The 26255-nt window shown below is 45.1% G+C and overlaps 1 protein-coding gene across 6 annotated transcripts in view; it reads left to right on the top strand.

The window, feature by feature from the left end:
- Positions 1-8718, top strand: part of MYOF (myoferlin) — a 686313-nt gene extending 677595 nt beyond the window's left edge. For all 6 annotated transcript variants that reach the window (XM_069239822.1, XM_069239820.1, XM_069239821.1 and 3 more), the window contains 3 exons: positions 6623-6732; positions 7312-7459; positions 8069-8718. In XM_069239822.1, the coding sequence (XP_069095923.1) occupies positions 6623-6732; positions 7312-7459; positions 8069-8110 (300 nt within the window). In that variant the 3' untranslated portion in view covers positions 8111-8718. The remainder of the gene's footprint in view (positions 1-6622; positions 6733-7311; positions 7460-8068) is intronic.
- Positions 8719-26255: the final 17537 nt, after the last annotated feature.

Genomic DNA, 26255 nt, shown 5'->3' with positions numbered 1-26255 from the left:
CAACTAAAATTGCTTTAAAATGTTCTCGTATGTAGATATCAGACCAGCACAAGCAATACATGTTTTGTGTTGTGTCTAAAACTAGTTATGGTAATTTGTTTAGTCACTGTGGAGCTGTTAAGCACAAGCGCTTTAATAGACAATGGTAAATCGGAAACTCAGTCGTTCACTCGGGGATGTAGCCACCATTGGTACAGCAAGCATAGTGGCACCGGGGCACAGATTCCTGAGGGGTCCATCAAACCCTGATAATAGCTATGATTTACTGCTCCAGTAGCAGTCAATGGGGGTAATTTTCCGTACTTGAACCAGAACCCATGGCATCCTTGTTACGATACTGAATTCATTAAAATCAAACCACTAAAATTATACGGCAGTGTCAGAACAAATTGTGTGGCAGGTTTGACTAAATTATGGGCCAGATGTACAACGATTGTTTTCTGTTCAGCCATTTGCCATCAAAATAAAGCATTTTTGGATGTCCAAACCCTATTTTTCGATTCAGTAGTTTATTATCAAGTTACAAAATTGTAGCGATTCGCTATTAGGATGGGCGTGTCAAGGGTGTCCCTTCCTAGCAGCGACTTGCAGTGGTATATATGAATGTTTTGCAACTGAATTGCGGTTTTAAAACATTAGCTTTTTTACCACTTTTGCAAACGGGAAGGGATCCCTTATTTGTGAACGCATGCAAAAATGTTTTTTACGGGCAGGCAGTGGTTCCGCGGACCACTGCCTACTCTTAAAAAATGTAACTGAAATGTTTCATTGTTAGATTTGAAATACAACATCCCTGTGAGTGCCAGCCATTCCCAATGGGTTCATAATTGCAACCTGCCTCATGAATATTAATGAGGCAGGTCTCTTGTGACCCATTTATGAATCACAGTGTCTCATACACTGTTGTACATCAGAGATATTGACTCTGGATGCAGTAAATTCATTGGAAGGTATATTTCACTGTTTTGTCATTTTAACATACATGAATAATCAGAGCAAAAATATCAGCTCATTAGCACTGTTAACGCTTAATAACTCACTGCCTGGGTTGGACTGGGACAGAAATTAGGCCTGGGCACCAAAATACTTTTTGTCCCCATTAGTTAATTAGAAAGTTAAAAAGGTGGCCCATGTTTGACAGTTGTGGCGGTTTTGAACTTTTAAAGACACAATGTATAAGTGGTTTGCAAGGTATGGAAGCCTGTGTGGATTTCAGAATGCTGCCTGAAATGTTTGTTTTAATATCAGAGACCTGCCAGACCCTTGGGCGCTGCCAGATTGCCCTATTTATAGGACAGTCTAACCCTGCTCACTGCACCAATGCTCAAGGTCTAGTGCTTAATTTGTGTTTATGATTTCCTGTGTGGGGCACCAGCACTTATTTTTGAGGGCCAGCACTTACTTTTATGCCTCAAGCATTTAGAGCAAAAAGACACATATGGGAAAGACGGAGGAAGAAAAAAATGAAAAGGTGTCACAAAGGAAGAAAGCCCAAAGCTGCAAGAGTGAGCTGAAAGGTCAGGGAGTGGCTGTAAATAGATTGAAGAGGCCCGAGATGGCTTCAGGATTACGCTGCTTCAGTATTCCGTGTTCGCACATTTAATTGTTGCAGGTACGTGTTTAAGAAGAAGGCTTTGGCCACCGGCACGTTTTTATTTATAAATTAAGCACTGTCAAGGTCTAATGTATAATAGCATTTTGTGTGCAGAAACGTCTGCTCGCTTGTTAGTGTTTAAAAAAAATCACCTGGAAGCAGGTGACTAGGCTCCCATCAGATGTCGGACTTCATGTCTGCGAAGATGACATATACTACCGCCCTCTAGTAATTTTTCAACTGCTGGCACAACAGGGATTATACTTTTAAAATGTCAGCTAGTAATTGCCTTGTAACGCAAGTGACGGCTGGCTTTCCTATCCTGTAACTGTATTGTTTCCAATACGTTATACCTAGTTATGACAAATCTGACCGGTCCTGAACATCAAAAACTGTTAATGTGCCCTACTTTCTGTACCACCAGATGGCGCTCGTGCATAGCTAACAGAGGCTTCTCTGCCGGCCCTCCCATTCAAGACATTAAGGTCGGATCACAGAACGCTTTTTACCGGCACTTTCGCTCGTCCTTGTTAAGGCAGTGCTCAGTGCAAATATGGACACCTTTTACCATCATAGTAGGAAAACAGACAAACAGACTCTGGAGGTCTTCATTTGTGCATATTTGTTGTGTGGCATGTTCTTGTGGTAGTGATGTGATCAGTGTTTTGTGTTGCTGTGTTTTTGCGTTGCAGATTCCAGCTTGAAGTTGTGTTGTGTTCTCTCTTAACTGTTTTGCTGTGCTCTGTTATACTTTGTTGCTTATCGTATGTTACTGTGTTATGTCCTTTAGATATTGCAATCCGTGCTCCTACATTTCCAGAAAAAGCAGCATATGCCATTACAGTTCCTGCGACAGGCAAACATTTTCTGCTGTTTCAGGTGGTAAAATTCTGCTGCTCCAGCCCTGAAGCTACACAAAACACCGGGGGTATCACAAAATAAGAACTAACTTAAGACACAAGCTCTGCCATAGTTTTGGGCCGATTCGTGCCTCAAGCAACTGAAGAGCTGGAGTGGCACTATTTTACCACATACAGTGTGGGAAATGGTTACTTATCACAGGAACTTTCACTGAATGTGTAGCTTTTGGCTGGAAATATAGCAGTTTTTGTTGACACATCTAGACATGTAGCAACCTCTCAACACATCAGCGCCTCCTCCTCACTTCTTGAGTTTCACAAGAAGGTGAAGATCTTGCTATTGGTATAAGCGTTTTGAGGATCCCACACCTCTCCAAGCGCCTAGATACCCTCTCAGGTGATTAGTGAGCCATGCAACTCAGCAAAACATCACAAAGTAACCAACTGGACATGCCGTAATAACATAAATAAACCACATGAAAATACAATTAAAATATGAAAGAACACATCAAAACAGAGCACAACACAGTACAATACAACACATTCACACTGCACTAATGTAGCACAAACACAGCAGCATGAAAAACAGAACACATCACCACAGCCACAACAAAATGCCATAGAACAAAGATGCACAAATGTTGTTCTGACAAAATGCAGCAGCTAGAATTATGTTTTCCAGATTCAGTGGTAAAAGATGTTTAGAGCAAGCACAGCCTTACTTATGGACATGATAATAGCGTTAGTCAAAAATATTTTGTGATCCGGCCTCAGTCAGCCCAAATCTGTGCGAGACAGTTTTTTAGCTTGGCACTTCCAGTGCTTGCTTGGTGTGTGAATTTGATCAAGATTCATGCAAACCTCTTTTTAGTTTCACACATTTGTTATATACTGGCCTTTTAATGCAGCCTATGATCTCATCTTTGCTGCTGGAATGGTGCAGTTTCTTCTCAGGTGATGGACTTCGTTTATTTAGAATTAGAGGTATTTGTGCTCTATTGTGTAGATTATGCTGAGCAAAAATATGTTTACAAAAAAAAAAGGATTCTTTGTTCTAAAGTCAGATATCCCTGCATATTGTGCTTAAATTGTCTAGCGTTGTCAGCAGTTTACTGCACTTTTTGTACAGTGGATCTGATTGAATTTCACCAATATTTTACCATCTCCTTTGAAACAATGTTTAGTTTAAGTTTTTGTGGCACTAATATCTTATTTTAAATCGCAATGGACAAAGTCATTTTATGAAGTGAACCACGTTCTGCCACATCACCATGACATCAGAGTTGAAACAGGACATTTGTGTACATCCAAAGTAAGGAAGCCTATTTCGAGTTGAGGGGTGGCTAAAAGAGAAAGGCAAGGTTTTGTCAAGCTAGGCCTCTCTGTGGAAGGAATGCTTGAGAAAAGAGGCCGCCGCTCTGACAGTCCTTTAGTTACCTCAAATGAAAGCAACCATGCGAGTTCTAAAACAGACTTGCTTCCAACATGCACCGTTCCACTTCAGGATGCCCACTGACAAATATAATAGCCTGCAGATTTGAGTTCCTTTTTAGGAAACTGCTTCACACAGTATTCAAGGCATTAGCTCGCTCTCAGTTTTGCGTGATCTATAAACACGGTTAGACGTTTTGACTCCAGCATGCACGATTAATCTGATGGAGAAAGTGAGTCTTCCAAAGCTCATGACGCAGAGTGCCAGCATTAAAAACTACGTTGTTAGCCCGGGTGAAGAAAACCATGGCCTTCCAGACGGTTGCACAGATATTCAGCACTGCCATTTCCAAGGCTTTCAACGGGGTTCTGTGAATATTTGAATCTGTACCGTGAGCTTGTGACGTTAAGTTGAATCAGAGCATCTGTCTTTAGAACTTAAGCCCTAACCGGGCCTGAGGAAGGTTATGCTAGATTGTGCAACTTGGTCTTATTTGGCAGAAGTTCTGCACCAGATTGTGTTCTGTGAAGCAGAGGTATTGAAATCCTGCTTTTGCTAATCTGTGCTTCCTATCAGGACTCATTTGCCTCCACCGGTGGTGACAGCAAAGACTATTCGTCATCTTGCAGAATGACAAATTAAAAGTGATAACCGATAACTAGGACTACTGGAACAAAGGCGGGCAACTATGTGATCTGTACAGTAGCATGAGAACTTTTCCATTAAATATTCTTTTTACATATTATGATGTTAATGATTGTATACATGCATACCAATAAAACCCTAGTCAAGTAATTTATGAATGGCGTTTTCAAGTTGTTTCAGATTTCATATTAACCAGTTATATCACATGCACCAGAGCTGTGTTAGCGAAAAGCATTCACAACTCCCCACCACTTCCAAAATATGTATCATAGATACATCTCAGTCAGCTTGTTGATTCAAAATCGTAGAAGTCAGGTGGTTAAGAGGGTGATCTCGCTGAAGTGAGTAAGGAATTAACACTTTTTTTGAGGAGGGAGTGTGATACAGTTTTGAAAAACATGCGACCATATTAAAGGCTAAGGAGGCTTTGTGTGTGTCGGGTGGGTGAATAGAAGTAAAAAGAGTGACACCTGCTTTATGCGGGTGGGTTGTCGGGTGTGCGTTTACATCGCAAGACTCTGCATCCTGAAGTCCCAGTGTCTGAGGCAAAGCAGTTTCCGCAGCTCGGTAACCAAGCAGAGATAGTCTTGGTACATTCTTGTTCAAAAGCTGCCAATGAATCTCTCACTCGCATGTAGAGGGCACCATCAGCAGGAGGAGCTTGAAGGGTAGCCGTCTTCACACTTTCAAGCAACCGCCCACTTTTCTGCCTCAAGCTGGGGTCTTTGAAGCGGCCCTAGATGTATTTTTGCTTCACCTGCAACAGCAGGCTTTGCTTGGGCTACCCAGGAATGTTCTGCTTTGCCACGGTGAAATACTAGTGATGATAGAGAGTGGGGTGTGAAGTGGGCTGCTGCAGGGAAGTGCAGAAAGCTTCAGGAGGAAGCATTCTAGCAGGTCCAGGGTGGTCTCCAGGTGGGGGGCATACAACATTCCAAGAAAGCTTGCCATTTAAAAGAAGAGGCCAGAAGGGAGACTGTAGAAATATAATTTGTAAAAGACCCAAGCCATTTTTTTCAACCTCTGTTTCAGCAGTACTGCACTGTTTGAGTTAAATGTTCCAGAGTGAGCAAAATGATGGAGTCTTTATTGACAAAGGTCGACATTATTTCCTTTTTAATTTGAAGAATTGTTTTCAGCTGTCTTTCTTGAAATTATTTTTGACGCTATTGTGCATTTGGAAGGAGGAGGGCAGAGTTATAAAGGTAGTGATGGGACACATAAGCATTGGTAATCTCCAGGTGCGTGTGTACTTTATGGTCTAGGAGAGGACACCCTGAGTTACCGGTGTGGTGGCTGCTCATTGCATCATGTTGCCTTGCTTCTTCTTTGCTGACATGTAGGGTAAGTTTCCTAGTGTTCAAATTAAGTCACATTAAGTCACATTACTATAGAGGAGGCAGTGGTGTTGCATTACCACATAGGAGCAACAAAGTCACACTACCACAGTAGAAACAGTGATGTTGTCTTTGCAAATGGGGAGCAGTGAAGTCACATTACCACAGAAGCAGCTGTGACATCACATTAAACACAATGGTATTTGTGATATCACATTACCGCTGACTAACAGAGGAGTGATCAGTGACATCTCATTACCACATGAGGAGCAGGGAGTCGCATGTTAGTGTAAAAAGTGTTGGGGGTGATGGTGAGGGAAGTATTATAACTTTATGCATTCATTTTTTCACATGCACTTGAAGCTATGAACCTTTTTTACTATCAAACCTATACAACAATAGAAAAGTGTGTAGAAAGCAGATCTTGTGTTTAGAAAATACCTATGAAAAAGTGTTTAAAAACTACATGGAGGTTTTCACAGGAACATCATGGTAGACCATATAAATTACCAAATATCGATTACAATTAATTCCATGTCAGTTGTGTGAGCAGTGTTCTGAGGTCCTAACGTGGTATCCTGTTTGGGCAGATATTTTTAGACACTGTATTTTACAAACTCCAACAAAACACTCGTTTTCTTTCTTTATTTAAGTTTTACTGACTTGTCGAAATATCTCAAACTGATCTGGTTGCAGTGAAGTGTGTTCTGTATGATGTGATATAAAATGATTGCACTTTCTTTGTTTTCTAAAGGGTAAAATTGAGATGACGCTTGAAGTTTTGAATGAAAAAGAAGTCGAAGAGAGGCCAGCTGGCAAGGGACGTGATGAACCCAACATGAACCCCAAGTTGGACCCTCCAAAGTAAGACATTTTTCTTCCTGTCCAATTATGCCTTTGCATTCGCAATGTCACAAAAATAGACTGCAATACATATTTTGGGCCAGATTACATTGATTTCACCAGTGCCAATGTATTTTTGCACTAACATTTCAAGATTGCACAAATTGCATGTTGATGCAATTTTGCACTGATATTTGAACACCAAATCAATGAAAATACTGCATTTCCAATGAGTGACGGAGGCACAAATTTCATTTTGCACCGGTTATTTGGTCAATATTTTGCTTTAAAGTTGGAGCTATGACAGGTATGTAAAGGATAAATGTTAGTGCAAGCTATGTAATATAAGCTCAGGCATATGCTGCCAGTGTCTACAAAAAATGTAATGGCAAACTTAATGTCTGTATATTCTTCCCTTCTTCTCACCTAGTATGTCCTCTTTTCACTCGTGTGCATGTCTTTAGCAGCAGGCCAGATGCTTTCAGCATTAGTTTGTGTGTTCGATTAATTATTGACCCAACTGCATTATATCCCAAGAGGATAGTCTGAGATCCATTACCATTTGTCGGGGTGATTAATATTGTGTCTTTCCAAATGCAGCCGACCAGAAACCTCCTTCCTTTGGTTCACAAATCCATGCAAGACATGCAAATTTATTGTGTGGCGCCGGTTCAAGTGGATCTTCATCGGCCTCATAGTGTTGATATTCGTCCTGTTGTTCCTCGCAATACTCTTCTACTCGCTGCCCGTAAGTACTTTCTAAATACTATTCCCCCATTCTCCGCCTCCTATTACAGGTTGATGGTTACTTCTCCCATTTAGTTGAATTAGTAACACAGCACTTTATTTGCTACATACTTGGGCGCCTCTGGCATCTTCGCTCTTAAAGGGAGTGCATCCCACAAAAGGTAACTTTGCGTTAACTCCTAACCAAGTCTTATTACATCTTGCGTTTCTTCTTCGTTACATTCTCCTTTCACTGCTACGTGTTTAAGGTGTGCTTTTCAGTTCCATATTAATGAATGTTTCTGAATTACGATAAATTTGCACAATTAAAATCATTTGCACTAAATCGGAAGGATTGCACAGTCGTCCTTCAAAAATATTATGCAGTACTTTTGCCTCTATGTTTTTACATTTTAATTAATGTTAGTATTTGTCTAGACCGCATTTTTATTAATCTCTGCCAAAAATGTATTAGGGCCACAGTTGTCTTTAGCAGCCTGGTTAGAGTAGCTGCGAATCTAGTTATTGAATTAACACGAGGTGTGGTTTACAATCTGTTAAAAAATACACAATGTAACCAAAAAGTGCGTCTGTATGTTTTCAAACCTTTTTTATTGTTACTTATTTTCAGAACTACGTGGCAATGAAGATTGTGAGGCCCGCTGCAAGATAGAAGGTACCTTCCAGCCCAGCATTCCCGCCAAAAACAGCGAAGGAACACTTCCTCAGCTGTGGACCAGAGCCCAAGGTTTTCGTGACGGTTTTAACCTTGCTCTCGTGAGCCCTATCGGCCAGTAGCCAAGGGTTAAGACTTTAACCAAGGTTAGCCAGGGTTCACGGGGTCGTGACTGGTGGACGACATCAGCTGCATAATAGTTCTGCCATTAGTAATGTCTTCCGATCCTGCATGCTGTACCTCCTCCATTCATGTACCAGAAATTGCCTTATGAACCGTGTCTGTTACCGGAGGTTAGTCTTTGCACAGTCCCCTCTCTACTTAATGTATTTTATTCAACACTTTTCATTTTTTTTTTTTTTTTTTTTTTACATTTTTAAATCATGGTGTGCACAAAATGTAAAGACATATATCATTGCTTACTGAAAAATTGCTATTTTTGTAATTACTCTAAATGTGCAATACAAGAAAGATAAAAGCACCGTGTTAACATAGGTGCTGGTAAATATATTATCTAGAATATTTGTTACTGTTTTGTACGTTTTATAGTACATGTTGAACCTCTTAAGCATGGTCACTAAAAATAAAAAAGCACTATTTTCAAAGCAGTTGCGTTTTATTATTGCCAATTACAAAATAAAAATGAACCTACATTTTGCGGTTTTGTTATCCTCACCACCGCATCCAATTTGTCTTAATAAATATTTTTTGCACTTGGTCTTAAACTTTGGACAAATGCCTCACCTTCGTTCTGTAATTTGAAGCTACTGTTTATTGTCTTGTCACTAAGAAACTCAGATTGTTTGTAACCTTGGATACCGTAATTACAGGTACACAGCACCGACCTTAGTGGGGCTCCCATTAGCAAAGAGCACGAATGTCTTCAATGAGATCTTTCCATGCCGGGCCCAATGCGCCAAGCCACAACCGACCTTCCACTGGCCATCATTATGTCAAAGTTAATAGTCTTCCTGTGTGTGCAGCCATGTAGCCTACTGACCCATAAATGATAGCCCAAAGCTGGAACTAATCCCTATCCAGATGGGGTGTCACTTCAGTATTGACAAAATAACACTTAGAATCAATTAGCCAGCCCAGTAGTTAATGTTTCTGGCACTGATTTAGACATGTTTAATAATATACGAGCAACCCTGACAGGCTCTGAAAACAGAGGCTGCCTTAGTTTTCATTCCAACGCTGACCAATGTGTTTCTTCCAGTTGTTGTAATGACCGGACCCGGAGTTTGTATTGAAGCACATTTCCAAAAGTGCAATTTTGTCCAAGACATGTATGGAAAAGAAATTATGAGGGGGGAGGGGCAAACAAAAGGTGCCCATTAACCTTTCTGGTATTTTTGTAATATTTCTGGCAGATTTGCATTGGCTTCTTAATATACACGCACTGCATGATTGATTAAAGCCCTCTGATAAAAATGCAAGGAATATTTTGAAGTATGCTAGGCCATAGAAATGCGTCCACATACTGTTTGCAAAGCTGTACTTCTTTCGGATCCCAAAAAGATACATCCTACAATAGGAGACCTTTGTGCAATTTTGTCCATCCATTCTGTCCTCTCCTAAATCAAAGTGCCAGGAAACCACCAGAAGGTGAGTTGTAGGTGCTCTACTAAAGAGGTAAATAAACACTGAAGGTACTTTTAATCATTGGGTAATGTTCCACATAGAACTTCACATTTTATTTCTGTATCGATAGCAGCTCATTGGAGACGCATGCTTTTGAAAGCTTCAAATGATTTCTTGAATATTGACACTGTTCTCTTCAGTTCAAAGGCTTTTTTGCTTTGTTTGTTTAGGATAAAGTCATGTGACCTCACAGGAAACCGCAGCTGCCCAGTCAGGCATTAACTTCTGGAAACTAAGCATTGTTGAGATTATTCATTTGTAAAAAAGTGTAGGTTGTTTAAAGGGCTTCTTGTGAGAATAATAGGAGTGATCTCCTTTGTGATGGGTGATGGATCGGTTGGCCGGGCAAGGATCTAGAAGCTACAGACCTGTTTTTGCCCATGGACATTTTTACTGGACTGTATTGATTTAATTATTCCTACCAACTGCATGCAGATGGTAAAAGAACCGTAATCTACAACTGGTCACTAACACAATGAGAAAATAACAGAAAACCACTACAATTTTCATAAGCATTACGCAAATATTTTGTTGCCTCGGTCCTGTCAAAGCTATATTTGAACAAGGACTCATCCTTAGAACCCTAAAGACCTGGATGACAAATTTGTGAAATTTGGGTGCTGATGGCATATGTGACCATTGTGGCTTTTGTCTGACTTAATACTAGGAAACATATGTACTTATAAACATAATCTACAAGTAAAAGGAGATGAAACGGATCAGTGAACATTCCAAAAATTGGCTTATTTCAAGGGAAGAAAAAAAATGCTAAAATTGCTGTTGGGTGGCACTGAATGGTGTCCTTGGCCAGGGTTCTTGGTTCTACTCCGGAAGGTGAGGATCCATGCAAATGCAATCGTAAAAGGGTGTGTGTATCCGAGCACCTGACTGCAATAGCCACCTTCACCGAGGCTTTTCTGTGCATTAGAGTCTAGATGCTGGGATATAAGGATATTTATTATATGGGAATTTGTTTGCACATGCATTTTTTTTACAATTACATTTATATAGAGCTTTATACGCATGAAAAGTCACCAAAATGCTTTGGGTGGAGAGATAGTATGTTTTCTCAAACTTAGGCCATGAGTGGCAGCTCACTGGGCTTAATGTTGACTTTTATTGTTTGTCCCAGTCACATACAAATCCACTTTGGGCTTCTGCTTGCCCAGTGACCTAGGGTTAACTGTTGGGTGGAGTGTGTCCCATACATTTGCTAATTGATACAGTCACTTTTCTGAATATCAAAAAGCTGTAATTGCTTTGCAAGTGTAATAGACTTTATTGACCTCATCAAACCATCCCCAAATTCCAAGTTTTGGGTCTTCAGCTGGTACCTGGCAGCTTTTGCCTTGCTCCGGGCTTTGCATTTCTCTCCGCTCAAGCTTTTTCCATCAAAGTCTACAAAGATATTCAACCTTCAGACTTATTCCGGACCACAAACTGCAACTCCTCATACAGATCCACTCTCATCCCTTCAGTGACTGCTCAGTACACGCAAACAGGACAAGGGTTGAATAGATATAAGAAACTGAATTTAAGAAATTCAAGAAATTATAAACATGGTAGACCGACCAGTACATACAAGTTCAAGGATGAACCTGAGAAAGCATAAAACAAGGGGCTCGTAGATTGCCAGATAATTATGAAAAACAAAAAGCGATTCTAGTGACTTTTCAAAGCTATGATAGATGGATGAAACAAGTAGGTAGAGTGTAATTAACTCATTCAAACAAAATACGCTACAGAGAGCAACTGGAGGAAGGAGCTGCAAAACCACGCTACATAAAAATAAAATACTGCAAGTACAGGCTCAGAAATACCTATAAGGAAGCACTGGTGCACATGACAACTTAAGTCAGCACAGAGACAAACTTAGTAGCAAGCCATGTAAAAACAGGAGGGAAGCATTAAACATAACAAACCAAAAATACATTTCCATGATGGTCCATGATAGAGTAAACTAGTGAGCCCTGGTATGAAAAACATTTGAACAGTCAGACCTTGTATTAAATTAAAAAACGGAGTTAGGAAATCTCCAAGGCTGAAGAAACGCAGTGCTTAGTCATCAGAAGATTTGTGGAGATAAGTTCAGGTCTAGTGGGATAATACTTGAAAAGCACAAGTAAAGGTGGAAGAGACTGACTATGGCCCTCATTATGAGTGGGTTGGTAAAGGAAAAGATATCAGCCACAGCCAGTAAATGCTAATATTCCAGGATGAGATATCAACTAGTTGCAATAATACCATAATAATTCATGTTTTTAGTAATTAGTGGCGGCTGCCACTGAACATGGGGGGGCGGGGCTTAATTTTTATTTATTTTTTTACACCCCACTAATCCGGTCACGTCGGGAGACGTGTTCATCTCCTCTGTCCTCCTCTTTGTCTGGAAGCGCACAGGCTTCCAGACTCCCCTCCGCCAATCATGATGCTGCTGTCGCCAGCATGACAGCAGCACCACGATTAGTGTGCGTGGCCTGGTTCTGCTCATGTCTGTTTGGCTGGCCCAACATGGCTGGCAAACAGACATGCACACTTAGGGTACACATACCATTACTCCTCCCTCCAGTCCCCTCCATCTCCATCCCAGCCCCACCCCATCCTGGTTCAGCAAAAAAAAAAGAAAATGATAATAGCTATCGGTTAACATTTTATTTTTCTTCTGCTAAAAGCAGTGGGTGACGTTCCTCCGCCTTAGCGGAGGAGCCGTCCCTGGTTGTTATGCAAAAATAGAGCATTGAATGGAAAAACGGGTCTTGCTGCAGGGAATTCTGCATGCAATGGAGTTTTCCTTAACGTTTTCTCCTCAAGAAACTTCAGTAGGTTTGACCTGCTAAAATTTGTTAGAGGAAAATTGCTGACGATGTGGCTTTTATAGCAAAACTCTAAATTCCGATCCCCGTGCACACTCCTGTTGTGCAGGGATCCAATTTTACCCTGAGCCTCTGAATTAGGGCCTAAGACTAGGGAATGTCACCGGATCATCCTTGCATGCACATCTATAGTATGTCAGAGATGTGCAGCAAAGTCTTGGCGATCCACTGCAACCCTCTGGCTCGCTAATCCCCTCACCCTTCCTGATACCCAACTCTCAGACATGTGCTCCCCCTAAAAACAACCTGATCTCCAGTTCACAAAACCAGCTTATTTAGACTATCATGTCACACTTGGTAAAAGTAGATTGTGGTCATCACAGCTGTCCAACCAACTCCTATGATCTTTATTCCTCAGAACCTGCCATTATGTAATAGTGTTATTTGATCCAGAGAAGGCCTCAGAAAAGGTAATCTGAAAGGAGAATCTGAAAGCCTATATTTATCTTTTAGCCACAAGATCGAAACATTCAAAGAAAAGGTTCAATTTTGCCATGTGAAAGAGAATCCCTGAGACCCTGAAGTTAGACAGTACACAAGCATAAATACATAGATAACCAACATAAACTGTAATAGTTTATTGTTTGTGCTCCCAGAACCTTAGCAACAGACATTCTTTTGACCCAACTTAGAACATACACAATAGTACCAACAGCACAGTTATAAATTATTCCAGTGGCAGAAGCCAAAGGCCCTTTGAAACGCTTTTTGACAACCTCATTGGGATCAAAGACAATAACTTACTAATAGGTTTTAGCAAGAGGCTCAGCTACATTGCTGGGTTACCTAAAGTATGTACCTAGTCAAATAAGACTGGTGCCAGGTTTAATGTGCAAGGCTAGTATGTTAGGCCTTGCAATTGCTAAATGTTGTTTTGACAGTGCAATGTCAGCCATAATTTATACAAACCACAAAGAGATGGTCTGTGTATTTAAATGGGAAAGTCAAACAACTGCACATGGTCGTGTAGAAGCAAAAAAGCTCCTAGAATCCGTTTAAAGGTGTGGTAAAGGAGAACATTTTCATTTTGACGAACTCCAGATAAGTTTAGTACTTATAAGCAAGCACACTTTCTCACAGGGCCTTATGGAACTTTGTATCTCCAGTTATATTTATTGAATCCAGCTAAAGCAGTTGACAGGAATTCATGAGATTCAATATGTGATGGAACAACTAGGTCCTAAACAACTACTTGCCTAAACCACTACTGCTAAACAGATAAAAAGTCTCTGCAACGAAGTACTGAACAACTACTGTCTAAACAACGATTTTGCCTGAATAACGATTGCCTGAACAATGAAGTTTAAGGTAAGTTTTTCCTTTTGTTTATGGTTTATTAGTTGTTTAGAATTAATATATATATATATATATATATATATATATATATATATATATATATATATATATCGTTGTTTAGACAGTAGTTGTTCAGTACTTCGTTGATGAACACTAAACTATTTTAGTTCTGGTTGACCCCTCTGCAGCCTACAATATACTGGAAACAACGGAAGTAAGTGTCAAGTGCAGCACTAGAGACTATTTAATCCTTCCTCAATGGAACTATAAAAATATGCATCAAGTCGATGTATCAGTCACTCACATTGTCACCTGTAGCATCATAGGGGGTCCTTCTTATCCTCTCTGCTCTACTTTATCAACATGCTTCCACTGACCGGTATTAAAGCAGTACCAGATGTGTGTACTTCCATACCATTCAAACTGATGTTGAACTCCTGGATGACCCAGAGAACTGAATAAGCTTTGCTAAGTATCTGCAGCACACCTATCACTGGAGGAAGGAAGTGTCCTCTGTATGCAGCAGGCCACTCTGGTTGTTTGCTGTGGAGCGACTGCTTTTGATGTGAAATGTCATGATGTTACTGTTCTTCAGGTTTTGGACTGCTATATACTTTGAATTAAATACTTTATTCTTAGTTTCAGTTGTGGGACTTTAACACATTTCTACTTGAGACTTGCTAGTCCGTGATACTCACCTAAAGGTATTGACGAGCTAACAAAATTGTGCACACAAACTATAGTTTCCAATTCACATGGACTTCAAGCACCCATAATTACTGTGTACACAAACTGCGAATAGCTTAATGCATGTGTATATTTCTAGTCTAGATGCACCCCACAATCTATTATAAATACTATTACTGTGATCAATGAATCCTAGGTGAACTATTTTCTTGTGCAAGGTATAAACAGATGCTAAGGTGGCCTTGATAGGTCTGAACTTGTAAACAAGCAGTTGTGTAAGATCTGGCAAAAAGGTCACTATTGGCTCCTGGGGAGACAAAGATAAAATATAAAACACACTGCAAAGGTCATGGCTATCTTAATAACCTAGCAACCAGCCACCTTACAGCCAGGAACTATGTCAAAATGTCCTCACCCAATCCACCAAGAAGCATTAATTCCTAAAAACGGAAGTGTTCTGTCTAGCAGCCCTTCGTGAACGGCTTGTGTAGCAGGCCACTCTGGTTGTTTGCTTGTAGCGAGTGTTTTTGAAATTTTGAGCTGTTACTATGCCTCAGTTTTTGGACTGCTGTAAGCTTTGGCAGAGGGTCATACTGGATCCGATTTCTTGCTGCTACCATGAAGCAGTGAGCCTGTTGGACCACGAATCAGTGGCTGTGATATTGAAGGGCAAAGTGTCAGTAAAATTTTATATAGATTAAGGCCCATATTTATACTTTTTTTGCGCCGCTTTTTGACGCAAAAACGGCGCAAACGTGCAAAATACAATTGTATTGTGCACCTTTGTGCCGCTTTTGCGTCAAAACATGACGCAAATGCGGCGCTAAAAAAGTATAAATATGGGCCTAAATGAGTAGATCTTATGTGAATGGCTTTAAAGTTAGGAGTGACAGATGGAGGATCAAACCTCCCATCCAGCTGGGTATTAACTTCTAGAGACTTTTCCCCCTCCAAATGTTCTCTGCTGCACAGACAACTTCTTTGAAATGGCGCTGTACAAAATCCCAGAATAAAATTAGTAGTCATTGCCTAGTGTGTAAACCTTTAATATGTTTGCAGGAAACATACTTAATTCTGAAAGTTGTTAAAATAAATAGCTATCTTCAATAGTTCAGACATTTTATAAGCGATTTAAGGGAAGCCTGGGATCACAATTCCTAAAACCACTTTCATTAAAAAAAAAGATTATTTCAAGATAAGATTTATGATTATGTAAGAAAATGACATTTCTCCTACTACTGGTATTTTAATGTATTCTCTAACCCAGGCCAAGGGCAATTCATAATATCATGGATTGAGCCTCAGGATCACTGAATTTAATTGAGTGGGTCAGAGAGGAGGGTGAGGAAGTGGAGTGAGGAGAGCATTTATGTACCCAGTATCTGTAGAAATGACTTCAACCTAGCAGTTAAAGAGCGCACCTCATTCTCCATCGTCAGCATCCAATAGGGCTGGATAAACGCAAAGAAATAACCTGCGATGTAGGAGTTTGATATTCGAGCTAGCATTAGTTAGAAATGAGAATAATTCTGCCCCATGGCCATGAAACCTGTGGCAGAATTGTTCTTTTAATATGCAGGCTAGAACTGGAAATCTCCTGTCATAGCAGGCACAAGTAAGCACGGAATATACACCAACTTCAAAAGAGCAAAGATCTTAAATATGTAGAGTAGAGAAAAACATACTTTTTTTTTTGTCCTCGTAAGTGAACCCCACCATACAGCACGAGGGTCATCAACCAGCATCAAACATGGTAACCTCATTAACCAGGTTTAGAACCAATTAGATGCCGCACTTTAAAAAATATATATATATATTTTTATTAACACTTCGCTGTCTTACATTTGCAGTTTCATTTGTGGTAACATCTTATACTTATCATACATATCAATCAGATAATCCGCATTTGTGTTATACATTACATGTACTTTGTTACACACCTTCTTAGTGCTGTTATCAGACCCTTTGCATTCCTTAATCATTGAAACTGGTATACTAACATCCTTGCTCTAAGGGGTTATGCTCCTTGCGGTTCTGTGTTAGCATTTAAATTGTGTGACCACATAACAGTCTTAACTCAACTCTAACCCATAAATTAAAAGAAAAAAAATCAACTTAATGGCATTGCGTGGGTGGGTCTTGCGGCTGATAAAGAAGGTCATTCCTAGGGTGTGCCAGTGCACGAGGGACAGCCAGCAACCTACTCTCCTCCCCCCCCAACAATGATGTAGCAATTTGTGTCTCGCCCGACACTGCACTATATCGCTTGGTGCAGCCTGATGATGTGTTCGTCAATACCCCGGCTTCAACTTTGGGAGCCCTCCCCAAGGGCCAACCCTGTAGAGTGTGTTAATCAGCTCCTGCTTCTATTTCGGGGTCTATCGGTCTCTTCATTAGGTTATCCCAGCTCTTAACTAAGTCCTCCCAGTCTGGAGCAATAGGGGCCTGGCGAATGCCCCTGGCCCCCTCAGCCTTCAGGACCTGCAGTTCAGCCCTAGTCCATCTCACAACGTCGGCTTTCCATTCAGTCAGTGAGGGGTGGCTAGAGGCCTTCCAACCCCTCGTGATCAGTCTTTTGTAAAGGCCGGGTCCAGGAAACGACCCCTAACCTTCCCCTGCAGTGCATCCGTCTTGAGGCCCAGCAAGCATAAAGCAGGGGTGGGCAGCAGTTCCGTCACAAATGGTCTTGACAGTATCGTCATCATCTCCCTCCAAACAGTCTGAAGCACGGGGCATCCCCACACCATGTGGTCAAAGTCCGCTTCCCCACCCCCACATCTGGGGCATGTCCTTGGGGTCCCCCCATATATGCGGAACAATCGGTGTGGAGTGAGATACGTCCTATGTAAATAGTTGTATTGAATGTATCTTAACCGCGTGTTAAGCAATATCATTCGGGGATAAGCCAGAGTTCTGCTCCATTCTGCCTCGGATAAGTCCCGCCCGATCGTATTCTCCCATATTTCTCTCAAGGAATGCAGGGGGTCCAGCGCGGCCTCGGTCTGGGCTCTGTATATTTTAGCGATCAAATGAGGTTCCTCTCCTGACATCAATAGGAGGTGTAACACCCTGTGGATAGTGGGTTCCGCGTTAAACGTGTCCCAGTGGTCCTTCAGTGTATGCACTAGCTTCCTGTAGAGTAAAAACTGTCCCTGAGGAACACCCCAGCTTGTTAGGTCAGTGAAACTCTTCAGCACTCCCTCACCCAAGAGCCCCCCAATTGTCTCTACTCCTGCTCTTATCCAAGGACCCAGCCCCAGACCCCCCGCTTCCTTTCCTCCCGGGTCCAGATCAAGGACCGATAACGGCAAAGCTGGGGAGTATGGTGGGCCCACTCCGACCCTTCTCGCGCACCTTTTCCAGCATGCCATCGCAACACTATACATTATGTTGGCCCCTAATGGGGCAATCTTCCTGTCTGCCAAACGTGCTACAATCCGAGCTGTGTCAATTACACCGCGGGCGGTGCACAGGTCCGAATGTCCCCTGCCCACCAGCCAACCAGCCACCCACTGTAATTGGGATGCCAGGTAATATGCCTCGAAGTCAGGGGCACCCAGCCCACCCATGTGGGCCGGTCTGCAGATGGTCGTCGGTGCTGTGCGTCTACGTCCGTCGTCCCATTATAGCTCCCTGAGCAAAATGTTCAATTCGCGAAACCACGCCGGGGGGATCAGTAGTGGTAGGTTAGCGAAGTAATAGAGGAGACGAGGAAGCATAATCATTTTGGACAACGCCACTCTGGCCATTATTGTTAATTTCAATGAGCGCCAGAACCCAACCAAGGACCGCAGTGAGCGGAGTGTCCTGCCGAGATTACCATCCCGGAGATCACTCAGCTCATGGTATATTTGAATGCCCAAATATCTGAAGGTCTGTGGGGCCCAGTTCACATCCAACGGGCATGCTCCGGGGCGCACGCAGCCGGGCAGCATGGGGAACACAAATGTTTTGCCATGGTTAAGGCGTAGCCCTGACACCACCCCGAAGTCCTCCAGGACCCCCAGAGCCCATGGGAGTCCGTCCGTCCCATCCCTCAGATAAATTAATATATCGTCGGCGTATAGACAGATAATGTGTTCAGTTGGTCCCCATTCAATCCCCCTACCCACACCCTCCCTCCGCAGCCGGGCCCCCAGGGGCTCAATTGCCAGGGCAAATAACAGTGGGGACAGGAGGGGGCACCCCTGACTAGTTCCCCAAAATACTGGGTATGCACTAGAAATAGTTCTGCCTGTTTTCACTCTTGCTAGTAGGGAGGAATACAACAGGTCCACCCATTTAACCCAACTCTCCCCGAGTCCCATTCTTAACATCACGGCCCTTAGGTAGTCCCACCTAATCGAGTCGAAAGCCTTCTCGAAGTCAACCGCCAGCAAGATCCCCGCTGGCGGCTTCAACTCGCCAGGCATGTGCAAAATAGCGAAGATTCGCCTTAAATTCAAGGAGGTGCTGCGACTGGGGACAAAGCCGTTCTGGTCAGCGTGTACCAGTGTGGTCATGAGGGGCAGCAATCGGCTAGCCATGACCTTACTAAGGATCTTAAAGTCACTATTTAGCATCAACAAAGGATGGAAGTCAGTCACTGATGCTTCCTTGTTGTTTGTCTTGGGTAGTGGCACCACCAAGGCCTCCGGAAATGTGCACGGCAGCTCCCCACGACGCAGTGCCTCTGCGTACATCTCCACCAGCTGGGGAACCAATAATGGTTTATATTTTTTGTAAAACTCCATGAGAAGACCGTCCGTACCAGGGGTCTTCCCAGGGGCCAGTTGTGCTATGGCCTCACTTATCTCCTCCGCTGTCACTGATCCCCCTAGGCTGTCCCTCCCTTCTGGATTCAGTATCAGCAGTGGGATTTGGTCTAGGAAATTATCAAAGGCCTCCGTCTCCAAGTTACCAGGTCTCCCATACAGGTGTGTACAATAATCCCTAAATGCATCATTTATGGAGCCCGGTCTAAGTCTACGAAGTCCCCCTTTGTCCAGTACGCTTGTGATGGGCTCGCTGTCTCCGCTCGGGTGCACCAGCCACGCCAGCAGTCTCCCCGATCTACCCTCCTCTGATTGTAGGGAGGCCAAATATTTTTGCATGCTGTGACACCTAAGCTACTCCTCAATACGGGAATGTTCTCCTAGGGCACAGTTATATTTCTCATTTCCTTGAGCTACTGGCCCCTGTCTCAGTTCCCCCTCATGTATGTCCTTCTCCAGGGCAGTCAGTTCCCTCAAGTGTGCGCCTCACCCCCACCGACTGCCCCAGACAAAAGCCCCTCGTCACCACCTTCAGCGTCTCCCATTCCGTGGCCCTAGAAGGGGTAGATCCACTATTGGTCTCAATGTATTCTACCAGGTGGCAATGCAGGGCATCTCTGTACGCCTGATCTTCTAGCGCCGCAGGGGCCAGTCTCCACGACGGTATGGGAGGCCTGTCATCCGTAACCCTCAATGACAACAACAGGGGATTATGGTCCGATAGAGTGCAGGCAAGGTATTCAGAGTGGGTCATGCTGCGGACCAGACCCGCCGCACAAACTACCCTGTCAATTCTGGTGTGCACCGAGTAAAATGAGTAGTCTCTAACATCTGGGTGTTGCTCTCGCCAGACGTCCACCAACCCCCAAGCGCTCAGCCATTCACCTAGTCTTTTGGGCTATCTTAGTGGACACTGCCCCCTGTAGTGGTGGGGTTGACCTGTCCATGTTTGTCTAGTACTGCATTGAAGTCCCCTCCTATTAGTAATTCCCCAGTGCGTTGGCTGGTAAGGTGTCTTGATAAACCTGCCATGAAGGAGATCTGGTCCTGATTAGGGGCATAAATGCAACTCAAGACCATCGGGGTACCGCGCAGCTTCCCCTCCAGTATCACAAATCTGCCCTCCCGGTCTATGTTGGAAGAGTCAATCGTTAGGGGGACCCCTGCTCTGACCCATATCAACACACCTCTTGCATAAGCCGAGTACTCCGTGGCAAACACCTGCCCCCTCCACCTACGTCTGTTTCTCTCCCTCCCCTTGTGCCAGGTGGGTCTCCTGTAGCATTGCCACCTGTACGCCCCTTCTCTTTAAGTAGGAGAGAATTCTATGTCTTTTAGCTGGTGTGCCCACCCCCCTGACATTCCAGGTTAAAAAATTGTAGTCTGTCATCTTAGTCGTTCAGTCTGGTGAAAATGTACCTGGCGCGCCCAAGACTCGGACTGGCCCTTTTCTTGTTCAGACCCTTTCTATAGTCGGTCTTCCCCACCCACTTTGCCATTTTAACTTGTAACTGTGTACCCCAATTCCCATTCCCCAGGGCGCCTCCGGAACTGTAGGTTGCCCAGAAAACTGTGCAACAGTGCAACTTGTTCAAACTCATAACTGCAGTACTCGCCAGCCTGGTTGGACAGGCGAGATTCTAGTCGGGGGTGGCCAGGTCCGGAGGGGCCACTCATTCACTCGTTTTGCCATGTCTCCGGGTGCTCATGCAGTCCCGGATTAACCAAGTTCGTCAGCCGTTTGCGGGGTCACCCTCGGGGCCCGGGCTGAGCACCCGAGTCCCCGGCAGAGGACACCAGTGTGTCGTCTGACTCCCCCTCAGAGCCTTCCTGGGGGGGACACCTCTCCGCCCACTCGGGCTGCCGCCTCAAGGGCCGCCCTCCTGCCCCTCTCTTTCTGTGTTTGTGTTGGCGCCAGTCGCGGTCGATCTCTGGGTCTCTGTCCCCTCGGGGCCCGGCGAGCCTTGCTCCCAGCCGGGTCCTCTCGTGCGGGTCGCACCGTTTGGGATCCATGTTTTTCTAGCCACTCCCATGCCTCCTCCGGGGACTGGAGGAACGTGGTCTTCCCCTCCATCATCACTCTTAACCTGGCTGGATAAAGCAGCGAATACTGGATCCCTTCGTCACGAAGGGTCCTTTTAACTGCCAGGAATGAAGCTCGCTTGTTCTGGACGTCCAGTGTGAAGTCCGGGTATAGCGTCACCTCACCATTCGCTACTTTAAACGGTCCCATCTCTCTGGCCTTCTGCAAGAGGATGTCTCTATCCCTGTAGTGCAGAAGTCACAGTGCGGGGAGGTCTGGCAGGGGCAAGAGGTCTTGACGGCACCCGATGCGCACGCTCCAGCATGTAGAAGGGGGTCAGGCACCCAGGCGCGACCACCTCACTCAACCATTTCTCCAGAAATTCAACCATGTTCGCTCCCTCGGCCCCCTCAGGGAGGCCCACCACACGCACGTTGTTCCTCCTGTTTCTCCCCTCCGCATCCTTGGCCCTCTGTTCAAGTCGTGCCACTCTGTTAACAAGAGAAGTCACCTCGGCCGCCACGTCTTTCTGCTTTGGCACGATATCCGCCAATGCGGATTCCGTTTCTTTGACTCTGTCTACCAATTTATGGTGATCTGCTCTCAGAAGACCCACCTCAACCGCAACTTGATTGATGTCACGCTGCAGTGTTGTCTTTGTGTCTTCTATCGCCCCGAGTATCTTGTCTAGGGTGTCTTGGACTTTGACTTGTGACTGGTTCTGCAGGTCAGCCTCTCTGATCCCCGGCGGCGCTGCGGGGTCCATGGTTCTGCTCTTGTGTCGGCCCTTAGGGGGCATCGGTCGAGCAAAGAGTTGCACCCCAGAGGCCCAGAAAGCGGCCCGAGTGTTATCGTATGCTCTTCTCCTTCCATGTCCCCACACTCTGGTCCTCACGGGTCTCACTGCGGCCCCCGGGCGGCCCCAAGCTGGGCCCCAGGCATCCCACCAGCTATCCCCAGCTTCCAGTTACGGGATTGGGGGGCTCCACGATGTCGGTCCGTGGCTGACGGCCACTCACTTCAGCCCCGGTCGACTCACCCGTTCCTTCGCTCGTGGCGCGTCCAGGGCCACGCCCCACCACTTGGGGGCCAGAGGTGCGCTGCAGCCGCAGCTCGGTCACCACCCCTCACGAGGTAGCTACCCCCTCTTCAGTGCTTCCTCAATGACGACAGCATCACATCTGGGCGTACTCCACCACCACAAGCTCAGTTTCTCCAGGCGCCCATCCACAGTGTACTCACTCAGGGGTCGTCGGCGCTCCAAAGCACCCAGGGCACTCAATGCTCTTCCCCCACCAGGCAGTGAATCCTTTGTGGGGTGTGCTTCCTCAATCGCCAGCTCCACTTGCTATTTCACCTCTGCCCCAGCTCAATCTCACCAGGGGGGCGGCCTCCCCTAGCTTCCAGTCCAGCCTTCAGTAATTACTGCCCAGTGCAGTCGCGGGCCAGCTCCTGTCCCTGGCAGAGCCTAGTCCCCGCCTCCCACAGTGGCCTCCTTCAGCCCTTCAGAGGCCCAGAGGAGCCCATGGGGGTCCCGAAGCAGCAGGGTCCACCGCCTCTTGCTTTGTTCTTGGGGTCACTTGCCCCTCACTATTGGCGTGTGAGACGGCCCCCTCCCAACACGGGGGTCGCGCTGCCAATCCTTCTCTGCTGTGCCCCGCCTGGGCCAGGCGTTTCATTCACGGGCTGGCCCCAGTGCTATCCAGGGCTGCGCCCGCCTCTCCGGCTTCCCTGCAGCTTTTCCTCTTGGGCGGAGCCCCTGATCTCCTCAGATAAGGAGATCAAAAAGTTCTGTACCACAGAATCATGTGCATGTAGAGCCGACTCTAGGGCCTTCATATCCAAGGGGCCCTGCGCCCCGCCACACACCACAGATTGAGTTTGTGCTGACTCATTCTCACCTGCCTGCCTCCCGTACCCAAGGGAGGAGGCTGAGGGAGACCGAGAAAGGAGGGAGCCCTCTAAGGACTGTGGGGGCTGCATCGCTGAATAGTGTGAGGTATTCCTCAAGAAAGGTGCAGGGGGAGAGACTTTTTCTTTCTCAGAAAGTAAACCTTGAACGCACAATGCCTTACTGATTTTGCTAGACCTATTGCTGTGCCTCTTTCTAGGCTCCAAAGCAGACAAAGGGGGTACAGATAAACTCCCCTTATTAGATTTTCCAATCCCCTTCACTTGTGCCCTCTTACTTCCAGACCCCTCCTCCTTCCCCTTGCTAGAAATTTGCAAACAGTTAGGAGCGCTTTTCTGAAGGGCCTCCCCACCTTCCCCAACACTAAGAACAACTTTCTGGCTTTGCAACAGTGGGCGGCCCCTAGAAGACGCCCGTATTCTTAATTTAGCTGGCATCATATAAACAGAGCCCCCCAAAAAAATAGAGCAATACGTGCTGCGATCCTTAAAAGCTTTGATGTCTTCCTCCAGGTCCCTCCTGTGAATGCAGAAAGCTGCTTCCAAGCGTGGCCCCCAGAAGCAGCTATAAAATAATAAACGTCTCCCTTTATTTAAAGATGAGGCAGCCTCCAACAAAAATCCTGTAAATGGAGCATCGATCCTTGGCGTCTCCGTAGAGAAATGAGGCCCCTTGTCTCGCCCTGGTTCACCCGGAGGATGGGGTGTCGTGCGAGGCTCATCGAGCTTGCGGCGTCACGCTGAGTCGAGCGCCGGCCGGGAGAGAGCACGTGACCGCAGCGTTACGCGGCCGCCATGTTCCCCGAGGTTCGTGTTTGTCCTCGAGGAAAACATACTTACTCTTGTATCCAGTGCTTATGGCAGAAATGGGGGACCAGATAAGTATTCTCTGATTTTCTGAAGGGAATTCTCCAATGCAGGAGCATCAGCCACCTTTTAAAGCTTTCATGTTTCAAGAAGGAAGATTCTGGCATTGGTGGCTTTGCTGAGAATTCTATAATGACAAATAACAGCCAACACTGCTCCAAAAATAGTAGTGTCAAAATGAGTAGATCTAGCTTTAATGTGCCAAGACAGGGTGTGCATAAATGTGCAAAGACAAACCAATCATATTCTGTGCATACTGAGTCTGGGCCCTATGTTTTTTATCCGTCAATCTTGTGGTGCTGCACAGCACCAGCAAGTAGATTAGATAATACAGATAAGCATTTGCAAAGCCAGTAGTGGGCTGCCAGCCTTTTTGGCTTTGCCAACGCCTATTTTCTTTTGGTATTTTTTTTTGTAAAATTGTATTAGCTGTCTAGGCCTCACCAACACAAGAAGGAACATTGCTAAATGCAAAAATATTTGTAGTCGCAAAAAGGACGCATTTCCACAGTAGTTCATGGAACTGAAGGGAACTACTTTGTGTGAGAAGTTTCTCCTTGTGATATAGCAGAATTCATTTACTCACAGTGAAATGAGTTGATCCACTGTTCATTCTTTAGTGGTCAGAAGAAACATGTGGATAACACACCAAACCAAGGGGCGTGGCCAGTAACATGGCCGATTAGACGCTCTATGTCAAACTTAGGTTGGCAAAACACATAATCCTGTGTGCCAGGAATAATAGCCCTAATGTTTCACCCCGCATCATGTCTCGCAACACCGGCATCATCAAATCCTGCTTCAAGATTCTTTACGAACAGACCGGCACTGCTGGAGTGAAGTGTGGCTCATCTGCCTGCAAGACAACGGACCTGCAGCCTAGCTGACACACCTAATCCTCGGCCTACAGTAGGGGCGGAGTACACAACGGGACCTGCGCCTTGCCTGGGGGACAGAGACCAGGGCGAGCTGCGCTATTTCACCACCCTCTCTGTAAACAAACTGCCCTCATGAAGGAGCCTAAGTGAGAGGAGAAGAGGAGCGTGAGCTGTAATACACGGTTTGCAGGGGTGGGTGAAGCCGAGCTCACTGAGACAGACGAGGCAACGTATGTTTAACCGAGTGCCCCCTACCCTTCAAAAAACACTGGGAGACACCGGAGTTGGCCTGTTGGAACGGCACTGGTGAGAGAGCCATCGGTGAGTCCTGTGTGGTCCATGAGAGGGAACTAAAAAAAACCTGTGCCAAGTAGTAGGTTGGACGCTTATGCACTCTCTCAGATACAATTGTTAACCCTGAAACCCCAACCTCCATTAAAGGTACAAAGGGTCACCGGGCCTGAATGACACCCTTCCTGGGCTCTGCAAGTGCCGCCCTGGGAAAATCTTTTCATTCACTGATGATAACGCTGGTGTAGGAGGACCTCTGGGTTGTGACTGCAGAACTGCTAACTCCCAATGACTGCCAATACTGTACTTGCACCACCACTATCTACCTGCTGCCAGAGGGAGACCCTCATGCCACTGTTTTTCCCTGCAGGGAGCACGAAGCCATGAGGTTGTGAATCTGGCTGACATTACACGTAGCTGTTGCATTAGTTTCCTTGCCCTGGGATGGCACGACACTAGGGCAATTGCAGAGGCCGCAGCAGTTCTCTTCCCACACTTCCTACACATTTCTTGTCTCATATCCCCAGGCAGGTGACAGGAAACATTTTGATTGATGAGGCAGTTGTGGGATAACAGACTGGGGAGCCATCCTAATGGCCAAGGGCAGATGATGAAAGACAAAGTGATCTGCAATCAAAATCCAACAAGATTATAAACCACTCCCAAACAGCTATCTTGACAGAACCCACTGGGGACATTCAGACGCAAGAAAAACGGGATGGTGGCATACCGCAGGCACCCTTGACTCCCTCAATGGCAGATGTAATGGAAGAAATCAGAGGTACTCATTGGTGACTAAAATTTACTCCATAGCCATCTATGTAAATCTCCTATGGACAGACATCCGTAAAGTGGCAGAGAGGGTACCAATAACTGAAGGAAATATTGGAGACCTGCAACAGGAAGTGGCCACTCTAA

The sequence above is a fragment of the Pleurodeles waltl genome, chromosome 6, assembly GCF_031143425.1.
Source record: "Pleurodeles waltl isolate 20211129_DDA chromosome 6, aPleWal1.hap1.20221129, whole genome shotgun sequence".
Classification (NCBI taxonomy): Eukaryota; Metazoa; Chordata; class Amphibia; order Caudata; family Salamandridae; genus Pleurodeles; species Pleurodeles waltl.
Note: the sequence above shows the minus strand (reverse complement) of the source record. Positions and strands in the feature narration are given on the sequence as shown.